General features: G+C 37.8%; 1 protein-coding gene and 1 long non-coding RNA gene across 2 annotated transcripts; one reads left to right on the forward strand and one right to left on the reverse strand.

The window, feature by feature from the left end:
• Positions 1-10,007: 10,007 nt before the first annotated feature.
• Positions 10,008-15,464, reverse strand: LOC104948579 (protein piccolo-like). Its single transcript, XM_010774781.1, has 3 exons — positions 15,334-15,464; positions 14,149-14,294; positions 10,008-13,035 (listed from the first exon to the last, which is right to left on the reverse strand). Exons 1-3 carry the CDS (start codon positions 15,452-15,454, stop codon positions 12,892-12,894), a joined length of 411 nt encoding a protein of 136 aa, XP_010773083.1. The 5' UTR covers positions 15,455-15,464; the 3' UTR covers positions 10,008-12,891.
• Positions 15,465-16,344: 880 nt separating this feature from the next.
• Positions 16,345-18,394, forward strand: LOC104948580 (uncharacterized). Its single transcript, XR_798709.1, has 3 exons — positions 16,345-16,778; positions 17,673-17,814; positions 18,320-18,394. It is a non-coding gene; the product is annotated as an uncharacterized lncRNA (long non-coding RNA).
• Positions 18,395-19,993: the final 1,599 nt, after the last annotated feature.

Consider the following 19,993-nt stretch of genomic DNA (forward strand, 5'->3'; position numbering starts at 1 on the left):
AGTTATGTCTACACTTGGTATGGAGTAGGATCTTAGTTTCCAGTATTCCTGTAATTAGTTATAGCTTCTTTTTTTATCAATCTTCCCATATAACTTCACATTTTCCAAAAGGATTAACAATTTTTCAATGCAAAGCTAAATATTTGTACGTTTATGTTGTTGCAAATGTTTAGGCGCAGTTTTTGACCGAGCATCACCATGTAAGCTATTCCAGATCTACAAAAAAGTGAAAGACAGCATGGTTTCGCCTTGTTGACTCAGATAAAGAGAAGCGCTGTCCAATGTGTGTGATATGATGTCTCACTCGGGACAGGGGGGGGCAGCCTCAGTCCCCTGTGCACTGACTGATCACATTACTATTAGCCAAAGCTATTCTGTCAGTTGGAGAAGTTATGACCCAACGAGGTGGCGCTCAGGGCGAAACAGGAATCCAGTGACAGGAAGTAGGCCCAAGGGGGGATCCAAGGTGATTGGACATGAAGGGTCTCAGCTGTCCTGTTCAATTATTTTTACTTATACAATCTTGTTTCCTTCCTTCAAAATTAACTTTAAGCTTATATACTCCTATCTGTGTCATTTGATAAATTGTCAATGGAGAAAGAAACCACATTTGGCCTTTGCTTTATCCACATGTAGGCCTATTCAATTATCGAATATGTAAAAGGTAGATCTTTAAATGTTTTGTCCTCCTAAATGTTCTTTCTGCGTTAACGGTATCCAATCGGCCCAAACTGAAGGATCGACAGCTTTATCTTTCAGCCTGTCCTCCTCCAAAAAACGACCAAATAGGTAGATTGTTCAGCAGCTTATTACGACCTATAGTCACGTTTTAAAGTTTAGCACCTCTAGTGGTCGTGTAAGAAACGACAATTTGCGGCATATGGGCTGATGCTCCCGTTGATTGCAAACGCTCCAGAGGAACATTTATTCACAAATAACCCTCTCTGGAAAATCCTAAATTGTAGAATAGTTTGGCCATTAAAATGCTTTTTGATTAGATTTCTAGCGAGAAGTGTACAGTATATTGTACTTTTAGAATCCAGGTCCAGTGGATGTGTAGGATCACGTTGTTTGATAGATATTATGAAGATTATTTGAGGTCTCGCCAGGAGAACGTGTATATACTACGTCTTTCCCCTATTCATTTCCTATCCCGCGTCCGTGTAAAGTTGGCGTCAACGCTCATGGGGTGAAAACAGTATTTCCGGTCTCAAAGTTTTCATAATAAAACCGGAAGTATTCCCCTCACTGTCAAATGATTACACAGTGATATCTGCCATACTGATCCACTAAAAAAACATCAGTTTATCCTTGTTAATTACACAACATTGATTGGTTTAAATTGTGAACAATTATATTTTGTTTTTATCCTTCGATTCAGAGAAACTAATAGTTTTTTCGGAGTTTAGGATGGCCGAAGACACTACACTACCCATAATCCTCAGCTATCGTTTGGGACCACAACATCCTCTTTGCTTGACAAACCTCATGATTAGTCCTCAAGCCCTGTGATTTGATGTTGGAGTGGCAGTGCGCCAAGGTTACGCCGAGCGTCAAACAGCTCTTTGAAATGGAGTGAAACCACGGCAGACTATCCAAAACTGGAATCGAACGGGTCCAGCTCCACCCCCCGAAAAACTACACATGCTGGCTAATTGTGTTTCGCAACATGTTCTATGGCACGTCTCTACTGGGTATTGTAGTTTTAAAAGACATTTTCGTATTTCCCATAATTAGAAGTTGCCAGTATTAAACTGTGTACATCTCTGGAGGTTTAGGGGATGGGAAACACATCGGTGTTATCAAATGTAAAATATATAATTAATAAATGGGTGAAAATTGCTTGTGTCCATAATGGGCAGCATTAATATATACCCACATGACAGCGAAGGTCAGAAGAGCTTTATTTAACAGCTGGTCTTATGTCTGTGACCCCTCCTGTTGTTCATTGATAAGCCTGAAACATGCACTTGTCAAGGTTAAGAGGCACATTTTGCAAATATGGCAGTGGCCATCGATCATCTTAAGATAAGATAAGATAAGATAAGATATACTTTATTGATCCCAAGTTGGGAAATGTTTTTGTTACAGCAGCATACTACTTTGTTATACTCCACTACAATTCAGAGGTGAACCTGGTATTTTTACTACACTACATTTATTTTAGTTACTTTGCAGATTCTGATTAATGATGTGTTGCTAATGGAGCATCGCAGCGGCGAAACCCCCACGCAGTTTGCATGATCGGCCTGTAGGGAGGGACGGCCCTGAACATAGCCTATCTACCAATTGGATCAATATAAAAGTCAGCCGAATTACTATTGATACTGCAAGGAGACGTATTATGTGAAGAGAAATTGAAAATGTTGTTTAATTCCTGATATCTTGCAGTATCAATAGTAATTCGGCTGACTTTTATATTGATCCAATTGGTNCGACTTACAACAAGTGCATTCGACCAACAAGATACAAACTTGAAGAAAACAGAATCATATAAGTACATCAGGTTTCATAGAGCTAAAACATTTCAAGTGCTACTCAACTGGCTTTAGATAAGCCAGTCCTTTATTAGTATATAAGTGCTTTGTTAGTAATTATATCGCTCGAAGTGGAGTCGAAAGAGGTAATATATACTTTATTGATCCTAAGTTGGAAACATTTGTGTTACATCAGCATGTGTAACAGTTGTAAATATGCAGTGGTGTTTATTTGTAAATCATTTAATATAATCACACAAATTCTGTGTTTTATATTGAATAATTCTGTGTTCTTTATTTATTGATTGTTCAATACCTGACAAGGTCGGAGATGAAAAGCCTGGGTCGCAGGTTCCTCAACAGTGCATTACAAGACATCTATCAATATGTGTCTATCCCTCCACCAAGTGTTCTTGCTTTTCTCTTTGGAAGTCATCACATAACGGCATTGTAATACACGGTTCGGCTGCATTAAATATTACACATCTGCCGTAGTTCTTTATTTATAGAGCCCGGATTAGAAGACCTTTGGACAAACTGGAAGAAATGCCGCCGAAACTGAATAATGTGACGTGGATCATAAATATATCAGGAATCCAACAACATTTTCAATTTCTCTTCGCATAATACGTCTCCTTGCAGTATCAATAGTAATTCGGCTGATTTTTATATTTGATCCAATTGGTAGATTATATTTACAACATAACGGTACACAGCTGATAGAAAAGGACTTGTCGTTTTTAAAGATATTACTGATTTTCTTTGAATTGAAAACTAGCCTTTTGGCTAATTCGAGTACTTTTACATGTTTTTAATATGTTGATTAATGTACACTGTCCCTTGNCTAAATATTTATCTCTAGATAGCCCCAAAGTTTTTTTCTTATTCAAAAGAAGACCTTAACTTAAAGTATTCTTCAACGTTTAAATACAGCCTTATTAGTTTGTCTGTTTTGCACATCCTCCTGTTAATATCTTTGGACGTCCTGCACTAAACTGTTTTATTGTAGAGATCACTACAGTATCTTCTTGATATTTTCTATTCTATATTTCTATCATTGGCCTTCTACTTTCCCTCTATTTTGTATGTTGGCTACTCTTAATATTTAAATCTTTTCATCAAATATAACATTCAATAAAAAAAAGTCAATAACGTGCTTTAACCACTAGACGGTGTGGGTTAAAAAACTGTCCAATTTACAGTCTTAACACAATAAATTATACTTTATGAAGATGTTACAAATAACAGACAGCATACAATGCCATAATAACTTTTTATTATTAGTTTAGGACACTTATGTATGTATAGCATCTGAAGATGTGTAGTTTTATTCATGTTTTCACATTATTTTACAGGATATTGCTATATTATTTCACATAATTGTAGTTCTACACATTAATATCTGAGGTATATCCGACATGTAATGGTAAGCCATTAAAATTCTGATTCCATAAATGTCTCCCATCACCCAAAACCCCTGACTATTCTCTCAACTCAGTATTTACATTCTTATATTCAAAGAAAATCAGTAGTATCTAAAAAGTATAGTAAAAGTCCCTTTCTATCAGCTGTGCACCGATATGGTGTAAATATAACTAACAAGTGGATGAAATATAAAAGTCAGCCAAATTACTATTGATGCTGCAAGGAGACGTATTGTGTGAAAAGAAATTGAAGATGTTGTTTAATTGCTGATATATTTATGATCAACGTCACATATTCACTTTCGGCGGCATTTCTTCAAGTTTGTCCAAAGGTCTTCTAATCAGGGCTCTATAAATAAAGAACTACGGCAGATGTGTAATATTTAATGCAGCCGAACCGTGTATTACATTGCCGTTATGTGATAACATTCAAAGAAAAAAGCAAGCACACTCGGAATAAAGTATTATTATTATTTATTTTTTAAAGATTTTTGGATTTCACATCGCATAAACACCATATCCAAACGTGCATTGCGACTAAAACATCCAATTATCGAGCTTCAACGATAACTGAGGATTATGGGTAGTTCAATGATTTAGCCTATCAAAACCTCTGAAAAAAGAAATGTGTCTCTCAGAATTAGTGATGGGAATTATGGCTCTTTGAAGGAAGCCGGATCTTATGGCTCCGTTCATTTGCGAGAGCCATTCAAAAGAGCCGTTTTTAAGGGGGCAGGGTTAATAGGTTTATCTGCAAAAAATAACTTTTATAATTCAATCAAATTTAGCCCTGTTTTGACTAATGATTTATAAGTGTATATAAATATATGTGAATATGTGTGATTTATATGTGTACACATATAGCCTATCACTTAAATTATTCAATACATCCTTTGTACTGAAGTATTCAAAAGTAAAAATTTCATTTTTAATATAAATGATTTGCTGTGGCCAATTGTTTTCATTGCATTTACAGACCCTTGTAACTCTGATTGTAGAAACACGCTAACAAAAAGCAGATAGCAACAAAAACTGCCAACAAATCTTTGCTGAGCCTAAAAATAATCATAAATAAATAACATAATGAAAATAAATATATTGCAATGCTCAAAACAGCAACATCCAACAGTCTCTAATCCTTGGATATGACATGTCACTGCATGCATGCACGGAGCACCCGTAGCGCAGAGATCATCATATCATTCTGTCTTGTATTAGGCCTACTTAACAAAAACAAAACAACAAAAAAACGGTTCGTTCGAGCCGGCTCCCGCCGTTCACTTAAAAGAGCTGGCACTTTGAGCTCATCTCTTTGGTTGATGCTAACTTTACATTACATTCAATAGAAATGAATAGGGGGAAAGACGTAGTATATACACGTTCTCCTGACGAGACCTCAAATAATCTTCGTAATATCTATCAAACTATAGATCCTACACATCCACAGGACGTGGACTCTAAAAGTATACAATATACACTTAGAAATCTAATCAAAAAGCATTTTAATGGCCAAACTATCCTACAATTCAGGATTTTCCAGAGAGGGTTATTTGTGAATATACGACCCACTGGAGCATTTAGAGATCGAAAACTTTAAAACGTGATTATAGGTCGTAATAAGCGCTTGAACAATCAACCTATTTGGTCGTATGAGTTGGAGGACTTGATGCTATCTTTTGACATTTACCAGGCTGCCCTGCACACATGTGTTTCCAGACTATGGCATAATCTAATATTAACGCACTAACATTAGTCACTGGGTAGTGACAGCACATCATAGTCTGTGTATCATCATCATCGTTTCAAATATAGCCCAGCAGGAAAAAGGGCTAGTCATTAAATCAAAGTCCAGATGGCTTCTACTCTTCTGATCTCTCTTGGCATGTCAAATGGTTTGGTATAATGTAGCCAATAACTGGAACGGAGGAATCAATTTGAAATGAGTTCTATAAGGCCAGATAATTTCTTTGCCAGTTTTTCAATTCAATACATCACCAACGGTCTTACAGCCATGTTAGCGGCTGTTTTAGACTGAAGCTTATTTGGACACAGCTAGAGTATGTTTTAGCTAAAAGCTAATGGTAATGCTAACATGCTTTCAATGACAATTCTAACAATTCTCATTTTGAGTAGACATAAAGTTAAACATGCTCTCGGTCTACATTTAGCAAGTTAGCATGTTGCTAGTTAGCTGAAAACACAATTTACTTCGGCTGATGGGAATCAGTGTTGCAAGTATTTTGGTTTTTAATTAAAAGGAACATTTTTGCTTTGATCATACGGGTAGATGAAGTCTGGAGACCCCAAAAATGAAACAAAATGAAACAGAAGATCTATGTCCATATCAATTATCATGGCAATTCATCAAATAGCTCCGCACAAAACCCCAAATGTCAGCCACATTCCTTTTTACTTGATCTGTTTGGTCACATTTAGTATCCTTTGTAATCCTCTCCACAAAGCCTTACAGAACACACATTTGAAAATGACCTTTCGATTGAATGTTGCCTCTTTGGAGAACAAGCCATGTTTGATGGGCGAGTGAACCCTGTCTGACCTTGGATAGGCTGATGCATCCGGAAAACGTCGCCTCATGTGGCCTTGCCGAATCACTGTCGTTGTGATCAGCCTCACTGCTCACTCGGTGTATCACAGGACGTTTTAGGCCCCTGTGTGACGCAGGCCACATCTTTGAAGGCAAAGAGGGCAACAAACACATCTTTAGAAGTGAAGGATCTGAGGGATCCATGAGAAACAGAGAGGGAGAGAGGAGAGATGGAGAGGCTGAATATGAAAGACTACACAGGGAACATAAAACGAGTGGGAGACAGAAAGGGTGTAGAGAATAGTGCGGGATCGTGCAGAGAGAGCCTGGCATCCTTTGATCAAATTGTGAACATTTTCAGAAAGAAGCACGTGAGAAATCAACAAAATATTGCCCTTGAATTTGCACTCTTCTCTCAAAGTTAGATGCATTATCACAATGCTCTTTTCAAAGATGGATGAAATGAGTAATTTAAAAGAGGGCATAGTAATAACCTCATGTATTAATTTTGTTCTACATATGAAATAATACACTTATTCTGTTCCTTGGTAACCCTTGTATCCGTCTAAATATTGAGCTACAGTAAGCAGTCACTTGGCTTAGCTTAGTACAATAGCTGAAACAATAGGAATGAGCTAGCCTGGCATTAGATGTGTCTATTTATTTAAGTGTATTAACATAATTTGTCACTTGCACCATTGATTATTAATCATAATAAATCATTGTAATCTCGGTCTTGATGAAAATAATCATTATATCTATGATACACTTATAGTTTCTTTTCACTCTCTCCCGCAAGATTGCAAGTACGGGTCAATGAAAATACATTTTTAAAGTAATGCAAACGTTTTTATATTTGAAAAGGTGTGTGTATGTTGCAGTATAGCCTGTAAAGGAATGACATTCTAATGTAATTATTAAAAATATGGCTTTTTAACATTTAGCCCAGCAATGTTGCCATACACAGTCCAGTTGCAAATGGTATTGGTAATAGTCATCTGGGTGGAAATAATATTGTTCACAATTTTTACCCGGTTTCAAATAGTGTTGTTCACTATAGTCACCCGGATGCAAATAGCATTTTATTTTCAACATTGTCCATCAGTTCCTATTCTTTATACTGAGCCAAGTCAACAAACTTCAGTTTCATATCAGGGTGGTATCAATCTTTGTTTCTGGTTAGGGGTTTTCCAGATACGTGTCAAACTTAATAATTAAATCTTCTCAAACATATACAGTTCCACTTGTTGAATATCCGAATAAAGCTTGTGACATGACCTCAAGGCTCTTCTATATTTAAAATGACTTCTATATTTAAATATACAGTGTAGACTCACTGAGCCTCACCCAGCTATCACAGCCGTTTATGGTGTCTGCGACAGGTGTCTGTGCACAGATTATAATTACACCAGATCATCACGATGAAGAGTACCAAGTCATCATATGATCTCACACAACAGAGTCGTCTGGACTCCATTTAAGAGCAGGAGGAGTGAATCACGCATGTAGGGTCCAGGATGAGAACAGATTACAAGTGCTAGGTTGATGAACTACATTAAAGACTGAATATCTTGCCTGGCATACAATAATGTTTTTGATATTTGTAGACATTGAGGTGGTATGTGTTTTTAGATCAATTATCCATCTCATTTGTATTTTCTGACAGACTCAGCAGGCAGAAGCAGGTGGTTTGTAGTTGCAGCTGCAGAGTGACCGCCCAGCAGGTGCTCACAAACATGATTTATCCACAGGCTGTCTGTAAACACACACACACGCATATGCACACACAATATTTTTTGTGTTTCAGAAAGAGAATACTGGGTCACTTTGCTCAATGGGTCCGTCGCTCCCCCTGCAGGAAGAATTATGCAACTACTCGCCCTCATATTTCAACCAAAACTTGAAAGTGTGTATAAAAAACATGTACAAGTACGCAGAATATACAAATAGTCTCTAGACGGAGGTTAGGAGTGTAAAATAGCATCTTGCTGCTAATTCTGATCGCCAAATAAATAAATAAAAAGCTTTTCAAATACATAATTAAGATCAATACAGGATATCATTATTAAAAATGAACATTGTTTTCAAATGTTGAAATGTCTGATTCCACCAAATCACAGTACACACATTTTCAAAGCCTTGTTACAGTAAGACTGCTAAACCTGGGTTAATTAAAACACCTTTAAAAGTACACACAAGAAGGAGGATATACTCTGTCTGAGTTTATACTGTATGACTTACTAGAGCAACAAAGAGGACATATTTTATTTGTACGGAGTGAGTGAAAGCATATGCTCTCAAACCTTCAGAAACAATCCTTGAAGAATAGTGTTTCTGTTGTGCTAACAAGTAGAAGGATGGAAGAGAACAAGGAAAAGGGGAGACCACCCATTAGTTGAGTCAAATAAAACAAATAAAATGTGCTTTTTTTTTTGACACAGCTCAAACAGGAAATTAAATAAATGCCAAAGTGAAATCATGTAGAGTAGAAAGATGCAACAGCAGTGGTTTTAGTGATGAAAAAAGAGTGTAAGCCAGGTTTTAGAAATGTACACCGTAAGTTTTGCCAATGCAACAAGTGATTGGCCGGCTGAATCGCTTCTCCCTGATGAGAAAATGAAATGAAGCCTGTCAAACGGCCTATGTGAATGAACAGCAATTATATAGTCCTTTTCCTGTCTTTGCAACCCTTCAGAGCGCTTTACAACACAAGTCATCATTCACAATTAAAAAAAACAGAGGTATGGCCACCTGCTCATCAAGACATTCACACATCATTGGTCACCAGGAGCAATTTAATAAATTAGTCATACATGTCTTAGTACAAAAAAAAGCAGAAATGTTACCATCAAAATCAATTTGGGCTGCATTCCATTTAGTTTCAATAACATTGTATCTATATTATGGATGCTAGCTTACTAAACACACTCAAGCCTCATACCAGGCCACTTGTTAAGTTTATTAGTAACATGGGCCTTACCTCTTATACAGTGTAAGCGGCAAGAAATACAACCATGTTTGATCTGTAAGAAATGTGGGCAAATTCTTAGATCTTTTTGTCTTCCTTTGTGTATAAATCATAGACATATTTATAAATAATTGAGGATTAAGGCCCTTTACACACAGCAGGTGCAAATTAGACCGCCTCTTACCTTGAAGATGGATGTAGAGATGCCATAGGAGAGGAGAGCTGTCAATCAAACACACAAGCACATCTTACAGAGCTGAGAAGAGGTGTAATCAACCAATAAGTGGAAACACCTGTGTTGATTGCAGCTGTGCAAGGCCCTGTAAGGACACATGGGCCGCGGGTGGACGCTTGCTTGGTAGCACATGGTCTACGAGGGCTGGGTCCTCCGTGGACCGCGTATTCTGCGTACTCCGAAGGGTGCAGCCCCTAAATTGAGACACGGCCATGGACTCAAATTGAAAGCCATTGGCGCCAACCTGTGGTTACATCATGCATCAATACAACAATGCATTAACCAGCTTTGAAAAGTAGATAAAACACATTTTTTTTAAAACTGTTATTGTCAATAATGCAATTCCCAACAGCATTTCCTTTGTACTGATATTTAATATTTAGACATGGGGCAACAGCCATTTTTACAGCACAATTTGCATAATTTATCAATACCTCCTGTATACAATCACAAAACCATGACAGTAGATTTTTTTTTCTGTTTACTTACAAGTGAAAAACCAGACGGGTTTTACAAGCATAATCTTTGTACAGTCAGCATACATCATCGATAATCTTAATAGGTTTTTCTTCATAATTTCCTTCTCTACGACAGTTTTGTTCTATATCTTTCACTACCTCATTCTTTTTTTTTCTTTAATAATATCTGGACACAAAAATAGTATGAACCACCAACGAAACATGCAACATCCAGTGTGAGCACATTTAAATTCTCCTGCAACTGCTCGAGTTAAGATAGACTTCTGTGTAGTTAGACTCTGGTAAACCTTAAGTGTTTGGTGTTAAGGGTCGGGTAAATCTGTCCCTATAAACAGATATAATGTTGTTTCTCAGTCTATCCGCTGTACATTGATCAAGAGAAAAAAACAACTTCCTTTTACTTCTATGATTACACACCTTTTTTCAGTCTGCTAAAAGACCTATTGCTCCCCAAACCCCAGTATAAAAAAGCTTTGTATTTACAAGGTTGGAAATAGAGAGATAGCATGTGTGTGTGTGCGTCCGTAGTGTGTGTGTGTGTGTGTGTGTGTTCATCTTTTTCGAGAAATTTTAAAAGTTGATATTTTTAGACAGACAACACTTAAAAGAAGATATATGCAATTTGGCCTATGACATGCATGGACTGGTCTGGAGATGCTTTACACAAAAACACAGGTATGAAAATAAGAAAACCACACACTGACCTTAAAACATTTCAGTTATTCAAGTGCTTAAAATGAACTATTCAAAAGGGGGAGAACATGAAAAAAAGTGCATTGTTTAAATGGGTATGTTATCTTTTCTTATCTTGATTCCCGGCTGTGAAATTCAGGATGTGTGCATGTTAATGTCCGTATGTGTGTTAAGGACAACAAAGTTAGTTCTCTGAGTACCAGGCCCTCTGAACCTTGTAAACAACAATACGGTATGTATAAAAACAAATTTCCCAACTTGTCTTTTATGTACACCTGATATGAACTGTAAACAAATATAATACAACATATAAAATAGTCTCACAGTCAATAAATAAAAGATTTGTATAGAAATGATATTAAAGGATTAAGCGTTTCATGGAGGGCATGAAAACACAGTGCGAAAGAAAAATCAAGATAAAAGCTTCCTCTTTTTTCAACTACCTGCTGAGTCATGATGCAGTTACCACCTTTATTCAGAAGATGTTGCATATGACTCATATATCAACTTTTACTGCTAATTTGGACTGAAAATGCTAAATGAAGCCTACCTCTTTCCCCCCTAAATAGCACATGGTAGGACATTTACTAAGACATAATGGACTTTTAAAGACACAACATTGACAATTTGTGGAAGTGGCAATAACAAGACAACACGTATATGACAAAAACTGGGACAAAACATCAACATGCTACAACGATAGCATTGACGTATCTTAGAATGGTAATAGTGCTTTTTCGTGGATGGTTCCCGGCACATTTGTCTTTTGTTCGCTACAATATCTCCAGATATTTTCATCGCTTTACTTTACCTCTCTACTTCCCGCCCTTGTAAGGTAAATCATCTCAAATGTTTAGCAGGACGATGACATCGGTTTTACATTCTAAGCAGAAAAAAGTGCAAAATACCACAAAAGCGCGCGTTGTTAGGTTGATTGCTCCTATGAATGAAAGCAGGGCGAATATAAGACTCGTAATGTGCCTGGATCTCACAAAGAAAAAGAATAAAATCTCATATGGTAAACATCTCACATTCTAAGGGGCATCATGGGTAAATAAAAGCTCTATGTCACAATCATCAAGACTCCATTGTCTTTGATAAAGATATCTATATATCTATCTATTATGTTATAATTCATTTCCAGCTATGACACTTCACTATGTACAGAGTGAACCTTAGAGGTGATTGTTTTTTGTGCAGAACATGTGGCAATGCATACCAGATAGATAGACTCATGCGCACAATATATAGTATCCAATTATATATCCATATTAATCATCATCAAACAATATACATCATTTGATACCACTGTGTTTACACTTACTGTAGGGAGAGAAAAGATGGGGTGCAAAGTGAACAAGGAGATAATAAATTCATGCTTTCTGAGATTTATTTTTTCTCTTGGACTGGAATGCTAGGTAGTGTGTGTTATAAAATATATTATGCTTCTTTCCCAGGATAGATTCTTTTTTAAATAATTGAGAAGAAGACAAATGATAGAACTCTACACTAATATCCTAATACAAAAATAAATACGAGGTCTCCGCAGCAGAGTCTTCACTATTTCATTCCCAAAATGCTTTGTAAATCAATAAAACTCTCATAATAAAGCAATGAAGGAATGGATAAAACATCTACATAAATAAATCTGAAGTGTGTCCATTCCCTGTAGAATTACAATGTCTCTTCTGCGTGAATGAGTGTGCAAACTTGTCGTGAATAATTGTGTGTGTGTGTGTGTGTGTAGTGAATTAAAGAGTGTAATACCTGGTTGATTCCGTGCTTGACCTCTGACCTCAGCACCTGTGTTCTCCTCAGCCCTGGCTTCACTACTGTACACTGTACTTCCTGTAAACTTTAATGCATCACTACTCCCCCCAACCCTCCTGCAGGACAGAAACGATCATCAGAGGTGCCCTTATGAACAAAAGCATCTTCCAAATCTCAGAGCCCTGAACAAAATATTCCCAAGCCCAAACCACCCTTTACCCATCCAGTCGGAGTGGATCAGTGTGACAGATGTTGAACCTAAGCGTCCCCAAATGAGAGTTTTTTAGGTGGAGTTTCTGTCTATGAGTGGATTTGGGCGGTGCTGGCGAGGAGCTTGTGCCAGCTCACCACTCGCTTGCGTAGGTCCGCTTTGTCCAGCCACACGTAGGCCTCCCCAATCAGGGTCTTCTTCATAAACTTGCCCCCATTGGACACCAGGAACAGCTGGTGTTGAAAGAACAAACAAACAATATGTCAAATGATTGAGTACGTGAAGTAACCAGGTCCAACAAGAGATTGGTGAATGTTTAAAGGAATATACATTTTCTGCTAGATGTTTCCAGCCTTATGCTAAGCTAAGCTAGTAGTCTCCTGGTTCTAGGTATCTACGGAAGCCCAGAGGGGCAAAAGCGGGTCAGACCAATTTAACTGGGGGATAGTTATTGAATGAGAGGGGCATGTTAAATGCTGGACAAAGAAGACAAAGACAGAGTTCAAGATTTAAACTTTTTCAGTTCAGTATTAAGTCATAGCGCACAAAAAACGTAAAATACCATCACTGGTTTTTGTTTTAATAACAGCATTTGTGTTAATGACTGAGTTACAACTTGAGTTACTTACTTTACCATTAACATAAATGCAGTTTGGGGATAATAAATACATTATTTATGCAGAAAAACATTGTTTTTATTTAATTTCTTAATATGTGTTAGTATTTTCTTTAGTAACAGAATTTGTTTCAGTAACTTATTTTCAATTTATTTAATTACATTAATGAAAAAAAAAACATTCCTGTTATCTTAGTCCCAGGTTACAGCACAGTATTGGCTGCAACACTATCACACATTGCATTATCATAGATTTAGTCTTTTAGAGGGGGGCCACAGGGGGGTCCAAGCACAGTGTTACAGGGGCAGAACAAAATAACAATTGTGGGGACAAGAAACGGAAAAAAATAAACAAAAATGTGCAAAGATCATTTTTTTGTTACCTTTATCCATCTCTGAGAACAGTAAAATATTTTGTCACGATGATTTTTTTTTAATACAATACATTGAACCATATGTGGTGGTACATATTATCCTACCAATACACCATGTATATCTTGTAAACGGAGTAAATATAGAAATACAAATTTCACCTGGAAGAAAACATGAAATATCTTTAGTCCTACCTGGAGAATAGGGCTAAGAAACACTTAACTCACGGCATGAAAGCAAATAACTCTACTAAAATAATAAGCATTTCTTAAGCAGTTAATGTAGACCTTATTAAAACGATTTATATTCTTCCTGCTGTGTTTGTGTGTGCCTGTAATAAGGACTGGATTAGCATTACCTGTAGCGAGTGTCCGGCCGGGTTCATACAGAAGCGGAAGGTTTCGTTAAAAGATGGCTCCCGGTCATGGCGACACACTCTGGTCTTCTTCTTGATGATCCTCTTCTGAGTGGCGATGTTCACCACGTAGAGCTTCACATACAGATCTGTGGACACACAAATACACACACAACATAGTAAGTAATGTGATTTGGCCTAGGGGAAGCCCATTGGGCTGAGCAAAAGCTTTATAGTTGTACGTTTCCTTATTAAAATGATCATGTTTCATGTTTCTACATTTACAGCACAGGTATTTATTTCATGTCTTTCTGCCATTTTTGTCTATGTACAAAAAAATCCCATTCATCAAATTGTGCTTTTTCTTTTGCTTCACACATAGTTTAAAATGGGCTATGGTCATTACTATTGGAGAATCATGGCCACTTAACACATACAGCAGAAAGTCTACACAGCAGCTTTAAAAATAGTCACAGTTGCACACAGCCAACAATAAAGAATTAATGCTGTGAGTCACTGCTCCACATTTTTCTCTACTGTCAATGGACTTTTCCCTGCATATCCAATCTGTTAACCAATGCATATTAAACAAGTAGCAGGCAGCTTGGGTATTAAGATGTAAATATCACAAGAGGAGAGGTGGGCGGCTACGCTGAGGGAAGACAAGTCAGGGATTGTTGTCAACGCCAAGTCCAGTTCACATGAAATCTAAATACAGTATATTGTACCGTCTAATCTGCTGATATGACAGGAGAGCTTTGACTCAGGGTGCTGCTGATTTTCTAAACTACAGATACAGGAGTTACAGTAATAACGTTTATATTCTCCATCCTGGGTGTTAACTGGAGTATCCATCTGGGCAGGAACAGGGTAAAGGAAATGCTGGCTGAAAGACACTATTATGACACCAAAGGATCTGCAACTAAAGAAACTGGCAAGGATGTATGTGCTATGTCAGATGCCTGTCTTTTTCTACAGTGTGGGCAGTGTGGGCCTCCCGGCTGTCAAATTATGAAAATAATATGTATCTCATATAATATTCTTTGAATGCTGTGAAGAGTCTTTATAGAAGTATTGACAGAATAGGAAACAAGAAGATAAAAGATGGAGAAATCAGTCGTGCATGTTGAGATCTTGTGCATATCCAAGCTAAATGACAATAAGTGTGTGTGTTGTGTTTGCTCTTACCAGGCAGGTGGTCCGGAGACTTGAATTTGTAGGTGATATTGCGACATTGAAGAATCTCGAGGACCAGCTGCTCACCATCCGTCTTTACCTCCTTCTTCAGAGCGATCTTTATCTCCCCCATCACCTGGGACTTACCTGAAAGTACACAGTACAAATACTAGGGTCTTAAAATACTACATTTCAAGGCTCGATTTCAAGATGTCACTTCAGCAAAAGTTCAAAAATTGTTAGCATCAAAATGTACTTTAAGTACACAAAGTAAAAGTACTCATTATACAGAATGGCCCATTTCAAAATATTATAAAGTACAGTAGTATTATGAGCTAAATGTACTTTAGTACTAGTTTCGGAAGTAAAAGTACTGCAGAAGGGGTCTTTTTAAAGTATTATATTATGTATTTTTTTTTAAATATCCTGGTTTTATCACTAACATGTAAGAGGTTATTATAATAGTTTGTAGTTGTCAGTGTGGACCAAATGTAGATATTTAAAATACTGTGTGGATTAGTAGTACAGTTCTGCATTATACCATCATATCATGTGTTTTTATGTACAAAGTAACTAGTAAATCTGAGCGTCAAAATAAATGTAGTGGAGTAAAACTTTCATATTTGCCTCTGAAATGTAGTGGAGTAGAGGTATACAGTTTGATTAAATGGAAATACTCAAGTACAAATCTGTCACAAAAGTATTTAACTGCTAAAATGTACTTTCCATCAATGCTCTATTCTCACACTCCCTCTGTAAAATAAGGCACCTGGTGCGTGTGACTGCCCTCTGCTGGACGCTGAGAGAACTCTCATGATGAGTCAACTCAAACGAGGCCTTCAAACATCTCATTTATTTGTTTAACAACGATGGGGAGAAGTTATGAAGAGCTGTGCCTGGCTTCTGGTTGCCCCAAGGCAACCAGAAGCCAGGCACAGCTCTTCATAACTTCTCCCCATCGTTGTTAAACAAATAAATGAGATGTTTGAAGGCCTCGTTTGAGTTGACTCATCATGNCTATGGGACTCACACTGCACCTCAGTAGATGCTGCACACCCCGCCTCCTAGTGACATGCAGGAGGGGCGAATGTGCACCGCACACTGTGGCTGCATGTGATGTGACAGTCAAGCTGGTTTCCATGGTGAAGATAAACCGCTCTCTGAATCTCCATCTCGCTCCTCCCTCCTTCCATCTTAAACGTCGACCCCATGACCTTTGTTTCCTGGCGTTGACCTCCCTGACACCTGACCTGCCGAAAAACAAACAGGCCAACGAGGCCGCCTCTCTCTGAGGCAGCAGAGGCACAGCGTAGCAGGCGTGCTCACCATTCAGACAGCCCAGTCCGATTGGCTGCCTGCCCTGCCAGCCGTCGTCTCGGCCAATGGGAGCAGAACAGACGGCAGACACCTGACCCTCGGGAAAGCCGTGTCGGAAGAGAGGCCGCAGAGCATCGGAGGTGAGAGTTCCCCCCCAGAGTCTCCTCGCAGGGGGAGAGTGAAACATGAGATGCTACTAACGCACACCTGCAGAAAGAGAGTCTAATATATAGAGCCAGGGAGTCACACTCACCAGAGATCCATGCAGCGAGACACGCTTTCTCCACGGCCACCAACACAGTTCACTAGAACCAGGAAATGAATGTCTGTCTGATTCAATGTGCCACCCCCACGACCCCCCCCCATTGCTTCATTCCTCTGGTATGGACGACGTGTTGCGTGGCCTGACAGGAAAACGTGTCGCCATGGATTCTGTTCTGCACCACATCCCACATCATTCATACTCTATCACACTGCCTGGTCAAACATTTACTTCTTAAACATCTTGCAAATATACAGGTTTTTAAAAAAAATGTAGTACAATCTTAAACATCCTTTAAACTTTAATGATCTCTATTTATTTTTAAGCTAAACTAATGCTAACATCGAGATTATTATTAAAAGTTCATGTAAAAAACTAACATGTCAGCAGGGTCTACGTGCCTCTTGTGTGGTCTATTTGTGCATAAACATATATATGTGGTTTCTCTGGATGTATTTCTGTGTTTCATGTTAAAGCTTTAAATGTGTTGTCCATGTCTGAGAGAAAATATTACACACTTTGTTCATGTGCTTCTTAAAGCTAGCCCACATTGTTTGTGTGCTATTCATTACAATCCAGTCTTCTTTACTGTAAGTGTAAACAAAGCTCCCTGTTACAGATGATTTGAAGTATTAGGCTGATAATGATGGGTTTTAGTTGCTACGGACATGAACTGATGCTTCTTGGACCTAGTTTTTGAAGTCTTGGATCCGACAGAGGTGCAGTTTGTGTCCCTTCTCTTTGTGGTGATGGTGTGGTCGTGTCTGCACAGCTCGTTCCAGCTACAGATCCGGAGACGCCCCGGTCACAGCCGCCTCTCTGGACAGCGGCCTGAGCGGCAGCGCCTACAGCCTGCTGGACGAAGAAGGAGAGACAAACGAGGTGGACAGTGCCATCTTCCAGGTGCCTCGATTGTAAGTCACCTTACTCAACACTATTTTGTATTTAAATCTTTATTGACACATTATACATGGTATTAACATGCTGGTTACAACAACATAACAATCATGTAACAAAAGGCCAGCAAGGCAGTACAAAATACGAATAAAATAAAAGGCTAGTCTATGTCTTCATGTTATTATATTCTTGAAGATACATGTAACTATTAGCTATTGTTCCAGTCAAATGTCTTTGTTTTGAGTCTTGTATAGAGTCAATCTTTCCCACTTTCTGTTGAGTTGCGTTTCTTGCAATCTCAATTTATATGTCAGTTTTTCCATCAAAAAGATTTCTTCCACAATTCTTCCCTATTGGTTTTTGCTTGGTGGTGCTTCCTTACTCCAATCCTAGTGATAGCTTTCCCTCAACAATTATTTCACAATTATTAGCCTCACTTTTTTGGATGTGTTATTAATGTTTTTTGGATACATGCATTGTGTAGTTTTGTAAATTCCAGAACTTTGTTGCCTCTCTCTTTAGTGGAAAGATCCCCAATGGCACAGACGCGATGAAATCCTCACTTGGACTCGGTGACACCGAAGGTTAGACATTTCCTCTAACACTAATAAATGCACTTTTTTTGCATTGAAATAAGTAATTGCAGTGAAATTAAATAACTAATGAACTTATAGACGAACAATTGGTTTGTTGTTTCCGTCTTTTTTGTCTCTATTTATTTTATTAAATGTTTTTAATACAAGTTATTTAATGTTTACTGTTGGCTTTTGATTGCAAGTATTTCAATGTATATTTGCATCATTCAAATTATCCGTAGACTTGTTAACTCATTAATGTTCAGGTTATTTTCATTATCTATCCCTGGCTATTTCCTTTTCTTCTTTCTGCCTTTAAATATTGGTTCAAGTAAATTATGACTAATGCAAAAATGCAAATTTGACCTTAAAAAGCTAGAAAGAGGTTTGTTATCTGACATTCACATTTCCAACCAGTGTGAGTCCTAAGCTACAACGCACATGGATGAACACATTTTGATTATCCGCATAACTTTTTTATCTCTTTTTAATCTGCACTCTTTTTTTTGTCAATGGGACTCTCTCGCCTGGTAATAAACACACACACACAAATACACACACACAGAGTATACCCTTTCACAGTTCTCATTTCCATTCAGTTTCCAAGGCAACCAGAAGCCAGGCACAGCTCTTCATAACTTCTCCCCATCGTTGTTAAACAAATAAATGAGATGTTTGAGTTGACTCATCATGAGAGTTCTCTCAGCGTCCAGCAGAGGGCAGTCACACGCACCAGGTGCCTTATTTTACAGAGGGAGTGTGAGAATAGAGCATTGATGGAAAGTACATTTTAGCAGTTAAATACTTTTGTGACAGATTTGTAGTTAGGGAAAGTTAGGTATTTTTTTGGCCATATCGTGAAATAATTTATTACCAATAGCTTTTTTTACCATATGTCCCTATAGGTGTCTAGTAACATCTCCCAATTTATCCACAGCCAAATCCTCTGGGAATCGCCTTGAGAGCCAATCAAAGTTGGGGTGCCCAGAGGGCCTGGGTAAAAATAGTGAAAACATTTTTTCTACCAAAAGTGACTTTTGAGATGTCTAACTATGGTTTTTTAGGGGTGCTGAATCTATCCCAGCCATTAGTTTTGAGTCAAAATGACTCCTTAACCCTGAAATATTGATCTGTCAAATTTAACCTATGGATTTGGGGTGAAAAATGTATTCTACACATTGAATAATCCACTCTGAATTTAAAAGACACTACAGTAATGACATCTGCTAGGTACGTGCTCAGTATAATTACTTCTCTGCACGTGGAGAATATCAAGGTAGAGGTATTTTGCAGCTGCTTTTATTCAAAGCGTGCAGATTGAACCCAGGCCTCCCGTATACCAGTCGAAGACACTAACCACTGCTCCAACACGCCCACAACAAAGTTACTTTCTGACATGGTAAGTAAATAATTTTGCTTTCTAAAGTTTAGTTGGCTATACATTTGTTAAATGGTTGTGGTATAATTACAACTAGGTTACTGTGTCTCTGATAAATATTACCAAATAAATCGATTCATGATCTAAATATAATCGGATTACAATCGATTGAAAATTCGACCTACGATCGATCGTTGTAGTAAAATCCGACATTATGATTCTCCTATTTTTAACTCGTACCCG

The sequence above is a fragment of the Notothenia coriiceps genome, unplaced genomic scaffold, assembly GCF_000735185.1.
Source record: "Notothenia coriiceps isolate Sejong01 unplaced genomic scaffold, NC01 NC01_scaffold00014629, whole genome shotgun sequence".
Taxonomy (NCBI): Eukaryota; Metazoa; Chordata; class Actinopteri; order Perciformes; family Nototheniidae; genus Notothenia; species Notothenia coriiceps.

Coding starts and splice junctions, on each gene's coding strand:
- LOC104948579 (XM_010774781.1), bottom strand. CDS start 15,454: ATGGGGGAGATAAAGATCGCTCTGAAGAAGGAGGTAAAGACGGATGGT. Junction 14,295..15,333: donor GTCTCCGGACCACCTGCCTG/GTAAGAGCAAAC, acceptor GTGTGTCCACAG/ATCTGTATGTGAAGCTCTAC. Junction 13,036..14,148: donor CGGCCGGACACTCGCTACAG/GTAATGCTAATC, acceptor TTTCAACACCAG/CTGTTCCTGGTGTCCAATGG.